At 31.9% G+C, this 13613-nt stretch overlaps 3 protein-coding genes across 3 annotated transcripts; all 3 read left to right on the forward strand.

Annotated features, from left to right (window-relative positions):
• LOC126668195 (uncharacterized) lies at positions 1-2607 on the forward strand. Its single transcript, XM_050361408.2, has 6 exons — positions 1-484; positions 580-852; positions 1516-1673; positions 1791-1896; positions 1978-2103; positions 2275-2607. Exons 1-6 carry the CDS (start codon positions 293-295, stop codon positions 2440-2442), a joined length of 1023 nt encoding a protein of 340 aa, XP_050217365.1. The 5' UTR covers positions 1-292; the 3' UTR covers positions 2443-2607.
• A 995-nt stretch (positions 2608-3602) lies between these two features.
• On the forward strand, positions 3603-5154 carry LOC126665729 (28 kDa ribonucleoprotein, chloroplastic). Its single transcript, XM_050358618.2, has 4 exons — positions 3603-4004; positions 4182-4280; positions 4382-4675; positions 4783-5154. Exons 1-4 carry the CDS (start codon positions 3645-3647, stop codon positions 4921-4923), a joined length of 894 nt encoding a protein of 297 aa, XP_050214575.1. The 5' UTR covers positions 3603-3644; the 3' UTR covers positions 4924-5154.
• Positions 5155-9398: 4244 nt separating this feature from the next.
• On the forward strand, positions 9399-10659 carry LOC126678214 (blue copper protein-like). The gene is made up of 2 exons (XM_050373119.2): positions 9399-9686; positions 10129-10659. The coding sequence occupies exons 1-2, from the start codon at positions 9530-9532 to the stop codon at positions 10530-10532; spliced, it is 561 nt and encodes a 186-aa protein (XP_050229076.1). The 5' UTR covers positions 9399-9529; the 3' UTR covers positions 10533-10659.
• The last annotated feature ends 2954 nt before the right edge of the window (positions 10660-13613 follow it).

Raw genomic sequence — 13613 nt, forward strand, 5'->3', positions numbered from 1 at the left:
AAAAAAAAAAACCAATTTGTCTCTAACGGCTAGCCCTCTCTTCTTTCAATTTCAAATTTCCCAAACACAAAATACCAGAGAAAAATCATAGCAATTTTCCGGCAAAAAACCTAACGGGAAACTTACATTTTTCATAGATCGACTTCCTTCTTTTTATTTGATTTGTAGTTCCTTTCAATTGATTCAGTGTTAGAGTTTTTTTTTTCGTTTTCTAACGGCTTACTCTTTTTTATCACTCTCACCCAAATTCTAGGGTTTACAGTTCTCTTATTTCTTGATCGATAATAAAGAAATGGAAATTTCTCAAGAAATCGAAGATTACATAAAAGAGACAATAAATGACACATTAGGTCTCCCGATCTCTACACAAACTCTTCAATTAAAGCTTCGCGCCACCGAGGATGCTCATCGCCGATTACGTGACCAGTACCTTCTTGTCGTTGATAAATTGCGTCAAAAAGATCAACTCATTGATCGAGCCAAGGTCCGTACACAGATACAAGTTTCATCTTTTTATCTTTTAATTTAGGTCTATAGACAGTGATGATGGCGTAACCCTAATTGTGCTTTTTTTTATAGGCGGAAGCGCATATGAATGCTGTGGCGGTGAAGAAGTTTGTGGAGGAGAATCAAAGATTGGCGGCGGAGTGTGCGAACTTGGTGAATCAGTGTACTAAATGGGAGAGGGAGTGTTCACTGTATGATCGTGATAGAGAGGCTTTAATGGACTTTGGAAATGAGGCTGATGAGAGAGCCAGAGAGGCTGAGTTAAAGGTTGGTGAAATGGAAGAGATGTTGGGGAAGATGTACGAGGAATTGAAGTTGTACAAGCACCTGTATTCGACACAAGGGGTAATTCTCTTATTGTTTTTGCTTGTGTGAATCAGAATTCTGGTCTTTTGGTATTTTAAGGTTCTATTATCCGACTGTAGAGGTAGCGTAATTGCTTAAATGTCGCACTGTAGAATCTTAATGTGATTTTCTTTAGAATTAATTCATCTGTTCCTGGACCTTCTGATATTTTAGATATCTTGTGATAAGATTCTGTTACTTCTGTATATCAGTCAACTATGTTCTTTTGGAAAAATGTACTCTATCGAATGAAGGCATACACAGCTGAGGTTTTTTTGTGCGTTTTTATAGTTGTTGAGAATAGTTTCTCCACACGAGTTTCTGATTATTCGAGAGACTTGAATTTATAGTTATAGAGTCATCTGTCATGATTAAATCAACAATGCGTGTTTTTAAAGTTTGAGCTGAATCAGCTGATGGCCTGCTACTCTTTGTAATAGTGTTTGGTATATATGGTTAAGCTATATGATACATAATTCATTTTGACATGGTTATTCACAGAATCTACTTTCTGCCAATTTTTGATTCTTTCTTTGTGCCATTTTCACTCTCTTTTCCCCCTTTCATACCGAGGTGTTAACATTTCTTCACTGTGCTGTTTGTTTAATGTAATCATCTGACAATTAAAAAGTGACTTGTGCATTGTTTTATCTTGTCTTACAGGATAATTCACCTGTTAAGACCATAGATGTGGAACAAAATTTACTTGAATCCGTTTTATCAACATTCGTTGGTGAAGATGAAGTTGAATTAGGCTATTCATTTTTGGAGACCAGCAGAGGAAATGAATCATATCAAAAATTGCATAGAATGTGGAATGGGTAAGAGGACAGCTGTTAGGCAAAGTGACAATTTTTCGCGATAGAATTTGATTTGATTGCTTTCATTTGATATATCTCTTTTGAGTCCTAATTTGGCTTCTCTTTCTTACTTGGTAGCTTGAGGCCATCAACTCAGAGAGTTTTAACTTTGGTTGCTAAAGTAAAGACGCTTCAGAAAGGCAAGGATCATCTCCTGGTCAATCTTAATAAAGCTGAAGATGAGGTGAGGATACTAATTGAAACTGTTTTCTTTTTTCCATGTTAGGTGGCGGTAGTCATAACTCATTACTGAAAATATATGCAGTTGAATTTGCTGTCTAAAGAGAACAAGATATTGAATGCGGAGAACCACAAACTATTGAAGCAACGCCAGCGAGAACTGAACGTTGATGGTTCAGGTGGAATGCATACCAACAGTGTATCTGCTAAGGTATGATTAAAACAATGAGTAATCAGGCGAAGAATGTTTACCGTGCTTTTCAAGTGTGAATACTCTCGTCCCTGTTTGTGCACATCTGAGCTTGCATTTTGTATGCATTTTCATGTTGATATGGATAAGAATTGTATGTCACTGAATGATTTAATTTGCTTGAATTTGTAGGGGAACAAGCGGAAATCAAGTCCGAAGTGTTCCAGTCCTATCGAGATGAAGATTTACAGTCCTATTGAGATGAAGTATGAGACGAAGGATGTTGATTCAGGGAGACGGCCACTATCTCCTTTGCGGCAGAACTCCCCCGAGTTTAGGATGAATAAGAAGAAAAACTGATTTTACTAATATCTTTAATTTCTTACTCTGTATGTCGGATAGCAGGCATTATTGACAGTATCTTTTTGTCAAGTTGAGTACATGTCTAAACTTGGCTATAACTGATTTGGAAATGGATGGAATGTTCCTTTCTCTTGATAATTGATTTATGAAGTTCATATGCAATGATGGATGGAAAAGAAATTTGATTTTAGAACTGGATATAATTTTTTTTTTGAAAGTATTAGTACAACTATGTAAGTTGAGGTCATAATCATTAATTCAATTACTGATTTTTTTCTATGAATTTAAATTTTTAACTATTTTTTTTTTGGTCAAAATACCGATGTGTTTAATTTATAGAAATAAAATTTAAAATAACTCGTCATCTTATTATTTATGTAATATCTTTAAATTTTTCAATTGTATGAGCTATTAAATAAAAAGTTTATAACAATAAAAATAATTGGTTATCAAATCATTGTACATGACGAATAAAATTAAAACTATTAATTTGGAATAAGTCTATAATAATTAAAAGTAATTAAAATAACTTTTTAATGAATTAACTAAACATATTTATTGATATTAAATACAAAAGTTTTTTAAAAATAAATTATATAATATTTTGTTATAATTTTAATATGAACAAAGGGTCAACGCGCCCCCTGAACTTGTGACACGGGATCATCTAGCTCAATTTATACTTTTTTGAGCAACTAACCCCAAAACTCTTCATTTTTGGGTCAAATAACCCCATAATTTATATTTTTATTTTAAAAACCAGATTTAGGATAATTATATCGTAACAATTAGGGAAGTATCTAATTACTTTTTTGTATCCCTCACCTCCGATTTGTATTTTACGCGTTTTAAAAATACAATTATGGGGTTACTTGACCCGAAAATGAAGAGTTTTGGGGTTATTTGATCAAAAAAGTATAAATTGGGTTAGATGACCCGGTGACACAAGTTTAGGGGGCGCGTTGACCCTTTGTTCATTTTAATATTATTATGATTCCGGTGATTTGCTGACAATGATGATAGCTATCGCACGAGGGCAGTACGAACAGTGTAGCAAATTTGGAATTTCAAGGAAAAAAAGAAAGGAAAACAACGTCGTTTAAGCCGAAACGATTAGCAACTTCAAACTGATAATATCTGCGTCTTATCCAAAGATACCAACAGTGAGCTGCGAGTGTGGAGAAATCAATCTAACGAAAATGGGTTCATTTCGTCTTCCATCGACAACTCTACACTTATCCGCTACTGATAATCATAAAAAACTCTCCTGTTCTTTCCATAAACCCATTACCCAATCTAACAACAAAACCTTCTCTCTTTTAATTTCTCAGTTTCCTATTGTTCTTCCAATTAGAACCAGCTTCACTGTAAAATTATCCTCTTCTACAACTCAAGACCCACTTCTTGAACTCCAATCGAATACTCAGAATGAAAAAGAAGAAGAAGAAGAAGAAGAGTTTTCAACAACAAGAGTGCTTGCTGCCAATGTTCCTTGGTCTTCTACTCCTGAAGATATCCGTGCTTTGTTCCATCCATTTGGAACTGTTGTAGATATTGAGGTCAATCTTTTCTCTTTTTCTTCTATTAAATTCCATTTTATTAGTCCTTTTTAGTAAAAAAAAAATAGAGAACTGAAATCGCATCTCAGCTAGGCTGTTTAAATTTCTTGCTTATTGATTTTGTTTTTTGTTTTTTGTTTTTGACATGGGCGTTTGTTGTTCTTGGCTTTTATTTAGCTTTCTATGTATAACAAAATCAGAAACAGAGGATTGGCTTTTGTCACTATGGGTTCTCCTGAAGAGGCAGCAGCTGCTATTACAAATCTTCAATCTTATGTAACTTCCTTTATCTTCAACTTCTTCAATACCTTCATTGTGTTCTTAGTTACTCTTGCAATTTTATTAGTGTTAATGTACAATTTCTTTTTTGTAATTAGGAATTTGAGGGCCGTACTTTATTTATGAATTATGCTAAGATTAAAAAGAAGAAACCTGCACGACCATCAGCACCAAAGCCGGTGTCAACATTTAATTTGTTTGTAGCAAATTTGCCATTTGATGCTAAGGAAATAGACCTCAAGGAGTTTTTTAAATCTGAAGGAGCTGATGTTGTTTCCGCTGAAATTATATATCGTAGTCATGACAAGATTCGAAAGCCATCCGGGTATGGTTTTGTTGCCTTTAAAACTAAAAAAGATGCTGATTCTGCTCTTTCTGCTTTTGCAGATAAGGTAATGCTTTTTTTTGTCTTTAATCACTATTTTGACGTGAAGTTGTCGCCTTTTTATTCGGTGTCTCAAGTGAGGAACTGACTTTTTGAGAATTTGCAAATTTGTAGATGTTTATGGGAAGGCCAATTCGAGTGGCTCGTAGCAAACAATTTGCGAGAGGACCAAGAGAAGAGGTTGAGCAATCAGATGATACTTCAACTGAGGTGAACTCGGGAACGGAGCAGGCAGATGCAAGCAACGACAGTTGAGTCCATTATATTTGGGGAGAGTGAGATATCGTATTGCTCATTTTTGCAATTTCATAGTTAATTGTGCTCAACACTAATCTCGAGTCTTATAGAAAGTAATATGACCATTGAATATGCATTCCTATGATAGAGGTCGGACCAAATTGTCTCTTCGCATGTACTATACCTTTTAACATATTATGTAGTGTGTATGCATTTTTTTTTTTCTGAAATGGAATCAACTTTTGGCTACTGATCTCATTTCCTTCTATCCGATAACATATAGCCAACTATAAAATGTACTTTGGCTGTCATCCAACCTATTGTGTTTCTTCAGTCTAACATTCTGACCTGATTCTATTGAACAATTTGTCTTCCGTCTTTTGTGTCTTTAACCAGCATTGTGCATTCTCCCAAATTATTGGTGCACTTACGGTCTTTTAGAGCTATGTTTTTCATCCTCTTCTTGATTTGTTTATCGTAAATGTAATATTGCTTCTAGGTCTTGAATCACTTAATCATAGTTGTGTTATAACTGATTCCAAATGTTTTAACTGATCAAGTGTTGCTGTTGTGTGAAGTTGATGTATATATAGCTTTTCATTTTCCTTTTGGAGGTTCAAAACTTCATAGTCAAGGATTAGAAGGTTGCCTAAATTTATTCTTGGCATCACATTTTATGCATATTAGGAGGGGACAAAGATTATGCCTGGGAGTTTATTATTTTCTACTAAATATCTCGGAAATTTTCGTAAGAGAACTACTATATTAATGTGTTAGTAAAATAAAACTGTTGATTCCTATGTCATCTGATCTGAATGAGTCAACATTCTTCAAGGTTTTCTACATGATAAAGCGACCTCACACAACTACCCAAATCTTCAAGGCTTGCCAATATTCTACTTCAACTTTTCAAGGTTTTATAATGCTCATTAATCTTAACTTCATACATGTTCACATTTTTGGCCACAAGACAGTAATTTTTTTCCCATTTTTAACAAAGACTAAACGAATTCAAAAAGAAAAAACACGAATTTATAGCAAGCAAGATTTATCTCTAAACTACCGATTGAGAATTTATTTATAGTGTTTAGTGTGTAACTGTAAGTATGTTTTATTTTCTTCTCTACGAATTCTGAAGCATATTTTAAGACCAAAATAGTGATCTTACTTACAATGAGAGGCAACCTACTGATAAATTCTGCAGATGTTGAAATCTTACCTTGATGGTTGGTAATACCTTTGAAGTTTTTGTAAAATATTGTATTGTCTGGACTCTGGATTAAAATCCTTTCAAAAAATATGGCAACCCCTAAGACTTGGTAAGCCGTCTATTTCTTAGATTGATCTCTATGGACTGGACATTTGGAGGAGAATATAATCAGTTTCTCACATATCAGTGTTCATGAAAGTCTTACATATTAGTAATGGTCTTTTGAGATTTTATAGTATCAAAGTGGGTATGATTCTTATAACAATAACGGTTCATTTCACCCCTCCAACTTGCATAAAAGATTAAAAGAGTTTATTTTAGTGCTTTTAGATAAAATAAATATCACAACTAGCGCATTTTGAAATAGTTTGTGCAATTTTGTGCTAAATTGGAGGGTAAAATAAACATTTGTTGATTCTTATGGAGTAGATAAGATGAGAAGAAAAGAATGGAAACGGAAAGATAAGAATGCGCATGTAAGGGTGTGCATTCGGTTTAAACCAAATTAAACTAAAGTTTTAATTCTTTTGAAAATGAATCTACCGTTTAGTTCTCTTTTTGGGTTCAGTTTTCTGCAACTAAAACTGAAGTGAATTGGATTTATTTTATTTTTTCACATTTTTCAAATTGAACGAACGAGTTTATCGATTTTTGGATAGCTATGTGTATGAGGTTTTGAAGTGGACCAATCACAGAGGAAGAGTAGTTGGTATGGTAGAGTTCAATCCTATGAGGTAGTGGAAGTCATTAGAATATGTATGTGTGGATATGTGCATGTTGTAGTGGAGTTGTCCCATTTGGGTAATAATGCAACGGCTCCATCTCAAAAGTACATTAATAACATTAATGATATGTTTTAGTAAAATAATTGTTCACTGACTCTATCTAAAATTTATCACATAATAATGCTTTTGATGACTCGATAGGATTACATGTTAGGTACACCATTTTGTTCACAACATTGACATCCTATCCTTCTTCAATTTTCAGAAAATAAATTTACATGCATTCTTTCAGAAGTGATATGAATCATTGTGGCCTGTCAAGGATTATTTATATGAGAAATACGGTCATTGCGGTTTAAATTTTAGTATTTTTTATGGATCAATTTAATTTGATTTTCTTTTTAAAGTAGATTTTTAACCTTAATTGTCAAATTGAATCGAATTTAATTCTGCAATACAAATTTTTATATCAAAATGTTTCTTCTTTCTTATTTTTACTCGTGGGCGAATTTTAGAATTTATTGAAAATATTCTTATTAGAATATCATTGAAATTTTGAATATAAATATTTTAATTAATCTCAGCTCTTAACATTATTTATTGGTGTAGCTAAAATGTCATAAAGTACCTTTAAGGCATATAAAATCCATCTGAACTTTTATGTGGTTTTGTTATTTGGTCAATTGCTTCAATTTGAAGTTGAAACAATAAATATTTCCACAATATGTTAATAATAAAAACATGGAGGACAACTTCCATGCCATTTGTAAGGTAGCAATAATTTACATTGGTGCAATTTAAAAAAAGAATATAAGAGAAAAAACGGTCGAACGAATAAGAAGAGTGCATGATAAGATATTAAAAATAATAATATCAAAAAATAAATAAAAAACAATCAGAATTAACTAATAACTTATGGTCAAGAGAAACAACCGCCACCAATCTCAAAGCCGATAAGATTCTAAGACGCGACAACAACAATAGAAATTTCTATCTTTCTTCTTTGATTCTAACTTTAAAAAATTAATAAATTTCAGACGTGTTACATTGTTGATCATCAAAATATTTATAATTTCTAATAGTTTTAAATATAAAAAATAGACTCCAATCAGAAATTCTTGAGTTGAAAAAGAAAATCGATATTTAGGAGCACTAGTTTTGTTTGTGTCAATAATCAAGTTTAATCAAATCACTAAGACAGTGTGAAGAGACTAATCTTTCATATTAACTTACACCTCACCAGTTTATATAACTTGTAGAATAAATTAAGTAGCCCTTAAGTGTTTGATAAATTCAACATAATTTTTCTTTCTTTGTAGTCATGATGTTCAATTAAAACATGCTAATTGATCATCATTAATATGGTGAAAATTACATAAAGATGAAACTTTACACTCCATTGTTTATGGAATTAAACAAAAGCAAGAATAATCCATGTCTTTTTGGTTTTGATTAACTGCCTCTTTATCAACTCGTTATGATAGAACCTTTCCTAACAACCAAGTTCCACTAAAGCAACCAAAATTCAAAGATTAGAGGTAGGAGTAGGTGTATAAAAACCTAATCCAAATTATATCAAATTCGAGTGAGAATGAGTTTAAATTTTCAAAACCGAGCTCGAGTCCAACAACTTAAAAAAAATGAGTTATAAAGAGAGAAATTCTTAACTTGTATATAAATATCTGAAATATTTTGAAAAAAAATGATAACAATACATCTTAGGAATAACTGTAAACTTTTTAAAAGTCTGGCAAATTCAAAAAATCAAATTCGTCTATATAACCGAGCAACACTATAAACCAAAATAAGAGATCAAGAAGATCGAGTTAGGATTAGTTCGGAACAGCATAAGAATAAGGTCCAAGCAAGAAATAGATCGGATCAAGATAAGAGCAAGATCCGTGTAAGGATTAGCTCAGACCAAGATCCTCACAAGGGCTAACTCAAAATGGAATAATAGTCGTATCTTACAAATGAGGAGATTGGAATCATAAAAAATTTCTAAAAAAACTCGTGTTTTCAACATCCAATACACTTAACACTCGAGTTCGGTTTGAGATTAAACTCGAGTAGATCGAGCTCGAATTCGATTGTAACTTTTAAGTTGATCTCAAAAAGAAAAAATGAGTCGATCTTGAATAACTTACAAGTAGCTCAACTATTTTGTTATAGTCGAAATGAACCAACATTTTATGTTTTAAACCAAATCTAACTGAATTTTCAAGAATAAAATTTTTTCAAACCGAACTAAATCGACAATGACAATTGATTTTTTAGTTAGATTTTGTTATTTCAGCTTCATTTATATTAAAATTTAACTGAAATATATTATATATTTAAAATTGAACAAAACTGAATCAAATCAAATCAAATTTATCTATTCAATTCGGTTATTTAAATTTGGTTCGATTTTTGTACAATCCTAATTAGAGGCCCACTTAAGCTTTTGCATTAGGTATGGAGTATAAGTGAAGTCATGTTCATGGAATTAGTCTTTTTCAAAATGTTAACTAATTATGAGTAGGATCAAGTGAACCTAACCATTACTCACTCCTTATGCCCATATCACTATATATGGAACACTCTCAACAACTATCTTTAAAGAAACTCACTAACAATTAGTCCCTAAACCCCAAAAAATTCATCTTCTTGCTTCCATAGTGTCTTCTAATTTTTTTTCTCTTTTATAATGGCAAGTTTGGTTTGTGGAATTCTAGTTGTATGTATGATAATGGTACCAAGTTTGGCCACAGATTACACTGTGGGTGACTCCAGTGGCTGGGCATTGGGTCTTGATTATACCACCTGGACTAGTGGCAAGACCTTTGCAGTTGGTGACAACCTTGGTTAGTCTTTATTTTCTTCTTTTCATATGTTTCATAATTTATGTGTATTGCCCTTTTCAAAATTAATTATGCACTTGTAAACTGCTTGTACTTTAATAAATTGGCCTAATAATTCAAAAAAAGTTCAAAAATATTTTTCATATTCTTATAAATCTAATGAGTTTAATTTAATTTTACTTATTGTGATTATGAATAATTCTATTTGAATCTTTTTAACATTTCAAATTAATTTTTAAATACAGCATGCCATATTTCAATTAAATAGTTTTTTAAATTGAGATGAAATTGCTCTCAATTTATGACAAATGTTGGTTACGTTTTGTAAATAAAAAATAAAAATAAGTTTTTTTTGGATCATTAGGCCTTAATTATTCTAATGAAAAATGAGACTGAATTATAAATCTTGAATTTGTGCTTAACACGAAGTTTATTATTTATACAGTATTTAACTATGGAGGAGGACACACAGTGGATGAAGTGAGTCCAAGTGACTACAGCACATGTACAATAGGAAATGCAATAAGCTCGGACAGCACTGGTTCCACCACAATCGCTCTAAAAACAGCAGGCACTCACTGCTTCATTTGTGGAGTCATGGGCCATTGTGGAACCGGCATGAAGCTATCTGTCACTGTTAAGGCCGCCGGATCACCACCGGACACCGCTACTACTCCGACTACTCCGACTACTACTCCTGCTACTACAACTTCACCTTCTGGAACTAACCCACCTATTTACAAACCCTCTTCTAATTATCCTGACTCGGCTTCTGAAATCGTTTCTCCGATTTTAGGTGCGCTATTTGTAACTTTTGTTGCATCTTGTGCTATGGCTGTCTTGTTGTAGAACTTGGCGGATGTGATTACACTTTTAGCCAGGATAGAGGCAGTGCTTTCTTTTTTATTTTTTACTTTTTTTACTATTTTCTTTTGTTTTTTCTCCTAATTTGTATTCGGGATTATTATTTGCTTTTTTTTTTTTTTTATATAATTGGGGAGGGGTAGCGCTTGTGAGAGGATATGAAACCGCGACCTTAACATTTGCTGTCCAGTATTTATACCATTTGAGCAACAGCTCGTTGGTATTTGCTTTTGTTGTTATAAATGATGAGTAGGTAATATTATTTATATATATATATATATGACCGTGGATGTTAGAGGTGTTAATTATACTTCATTTCTTTCTTTCTCAGTTACAACTTTTGAAATTATATAATCGCGTTGATTCGAGTTAAATTGCTATAAAATTTAAATTTATTTTAAATATAAAAAGAATTGAGTGAACGTAATCTCAATAACATAATTGAGATTGAGATGACACTCATATAAATTGAATTTATTCCTGATAAAATAATTGAAATGAAACTCAACGACTCTACTTGATTATTTATATAAAATTTTAAACTAAATTTTAATATTTAAATAAAAAATTATATAAATATATAAATAAAAAATTAAAAAATATTTAAAATTTAATTAGATGGAAGTTTTTCGAGTTAAATATATTGATGTTTGAATTTAAATAAATTATATTACCTCGAATAGCTTGAATTTACTGCGATCAACATCAAATTGATTTTAAAATTTTTGAATTTAATTCTATATATCTAGCAAATTAACGATTTCTTTTCCAACAAATTAACGATTTCACTCAGGTTATCAATTTTTTTTTTTTTTTTGAGAATTGGTTAGGATTTTATTGCAGAAAAATGTCAGCCATTACAATGTCTTCCAATTCATTTGTAACAACATTATCTGATATAATATCAATTCTATTCTGCAAATCTCATTTAGCTAAAGAATGCGCCAACCGATTGCCATCTCTTCGCACATGTGAGAACGTATTCTCCTATGTGTTGTGTCCCATATCCACAATATTTTCTGCTATCAACTGACTGTGATCCATTGCGCTATCAATATTGTGTACGCGATGGATAGCCAGTAAGGCATCTGATTCAATGTGCAGTTTCTTGAACCCTGCTGCGATTGCCATCTCAACTCCAAATCTCATTGCCATTAGTTCTTCCATCTTCACATTCGTAATACCTGCAAACATTTTAGTACCCATCTTGCAGACTTGTCCAGTATGATCCCTAATGACCATGCCTCCAATTGACAGCTCGTTACTCAAATCTATCGAAACATCTGTATTAACCTTCACCCTTCCTTGCTCCGGAGGCCTCCACACCGCCGAAGGAACCAGTTGAGCTTGAGCTCGCTTCTGATCACTGTCTTGGAGCTGTTCTGAAAGCATTATGCTGCCTGAAAAAAGAAAACGATCCTCCCTTCTCTTGTTGTTGTACACGATATTATTCATGTCCGACCAAATGAGCCAACTGCAGATGCAAAAAGTTTGGATAGCGTCCTCTGAGAAATTAAAGAACACATGTTTGATCCAGTCCTCCAACGCCATGTCTGCAACATCATAAGTGCGTAAGCCTAACGGAGAAAGAAGCCAAAGAATTCTGACCTTGCTGCAGCTCATCAACGCATGTTTTGATGATTCTTCCTCTTATTGTAGCTCATCAACACACGGGCCTGTTCTCAGCTGGAGAACAAACCGGCAAGGTTCTGTTCACTAAGAATAGACCCGCGCCAACGGTGTTTTTAAACCAACAATGGTTTTGGGCCGGCAATGATTTTAGGGTCGGCGGTTTTCGAAATAAATTTTAAGTAAATTAAATTTGGTTTAATTATTTTTATTTGATTTAATTGACTTTATTAATTTAATTAGATTTAATTAATTGGATTTGATTTGTTTAATTGTGTTTTATTGATTGAATTTTGTTTGATTTAATTAGATTTAATTATATTTTGTTTAGTTTAATTGGATTTAAGTTGATTTAATTATATTTTAATTGATTTAAAAAAAACTGATTAATTGGAGCTTATTAGGAAGAGGGAGTGAAAAAAATATAAATTTTTAAAATTGATATATATTTTAAACATTAAGGTTATTTTTGAACGTTTTTCCTAATGCCACGTCAGCAAACGATAGTGCCGAAATATGGACGGAATGGCTTTTTGTTCGATAAAAAAACCAAAAGAGCTTAATTGTGCCCAAAAAAAAGGTTATCTGTACTTTTAGGGAAACCTCAAAATATTCTTTTTTGTACCTTTTGCTATTATTTTTTTAACCTAATTAATATATCAAATGTTATTTGAAAGTTTACAAATATTAAATTAAACCGATCAAATAAGTTAGTCAATTTGATTAGCTAATAAAAATATAAAAAATAATTATAAAAAATAAAAATAGATAATAACCGATTAGTTTGATTTTCAATTAACCGGATTTTTAAAGTTATCGACTATAACTAAACTAAAATAACTAAAGTAGATCTTTTTATTGATTAAACTAAAACGATTGAACAAGTTGAATTAATTAGAAATGTAACAAAACTTAATCGTAATATATTGTCTAACTTGACTGAAAACAATTTTTCACTCACCCGCAGTTGACAAAACATGAAGTGTAACTAATAAGATTGACAAAATATGAAGTCTAGTGGTATAAGTCTCAACCATTTGAACGTCAAAGATCACAGATTCAAATTCCGACTACATTTTTTTTTTATAGAGTGGTTCAGGTTGAATTGCTAGCTATTATAACCTGAAATTATCAAATATATGGACTTGCGGGTGGTCCACATCCCAGAGTTTGACGATGATATTAAATTTTGGCTCAATAGAGTGAATATTCGTCTAAAATATAAAGTCTAACTAATAAGAAATAACTCACATATTAGCGCGAAATTTTCATTTTATGTCAAGTCTCAAATTTACTTTTTGAATTTTATGAATTTGTTTATCAAATTTTGAAATCTGACTTACTAAAATTTAATGAATTAAAAGAAACTTAAGAGAAAAAAAAGTGAAACCAATGTTTACTTTAGCAAATTTTATTTTAAAAAACAAAAAGACTTGT

This window comes from Mercurialis annua, linkage group LG1-X (genome assembly GCF_937616625.2).
Source record: "Mercurialis annua linkage group LG1-X, ddMerAnnu1.2, whole genome shotgun sequence".
Taxonomy (NCBI): Eukaryota; Viridiplantae; Streptophyta; class Magnoliopsida; order Malpighiales; family Euphorbiaceae; genus Mercurialis; species Mercurialis annua.

Excerpts from the sequence above, each read along its gene's own strand:
- LOC126668195 (XM_050361408.2), top strand. The coding sequence starts at position 293 with ATGGAAATTTCTCAAGAAATCGAAGATTACATAAAAGAGACAATAAAT. Across the intron at positions 1,674-1,790 it reads TTGCATAGAATGTGGAATGG|CTTGAGGCCATCAACTCAGA; the intron begins GTAAGAGGACAG and ends CTTACTTGGTAG. Across the intron at positions 1,897-1,977 it reads TTAATAAAGCTGAAGATGAG|TTGAATTTGCTGTCTAAAGA; the intron begins GTGAGGATACTA and ends AAATATATGCAG.
- LOC126665729 (XM_050358618.2), top strand. The coding sequence starts at position 3,645 with ATGGGTTCATTTCGTCTTCCATCGACAACTCTACACTTATCCGCTACT. Across the intron at positions 4,005-4,181 it reads GAACTGTTGTAGATATTGAG|CTTTCTATGTATAACAAAAT; the intron begins GTCAATCTTTTC and ends GCTTTTATTTAG. Across the intron at positions 4,281-4,381 it reads TTACAAATCTTCAATCTTAT|GAATTTGAGGGCCGTACTTT; the intron begins GTAACTTCCTTT and ends TTTTGTAATTAG.
- LOC126678214 (XM_050373119.2), top strand. The coding sequence starts at position 9,530 with ATGGCAAGTTTGGTTTGTGGAATTCTAGTTGTATGTATGATAATGGTA. Across the intron at positions 9,687-10,128 it reads TGCAGTTGGTGACAACCTTG|TATTTAACTATGGAGGAGGA; the intron begins GTTAGTCTTTAT and ends TTATTTATACAG.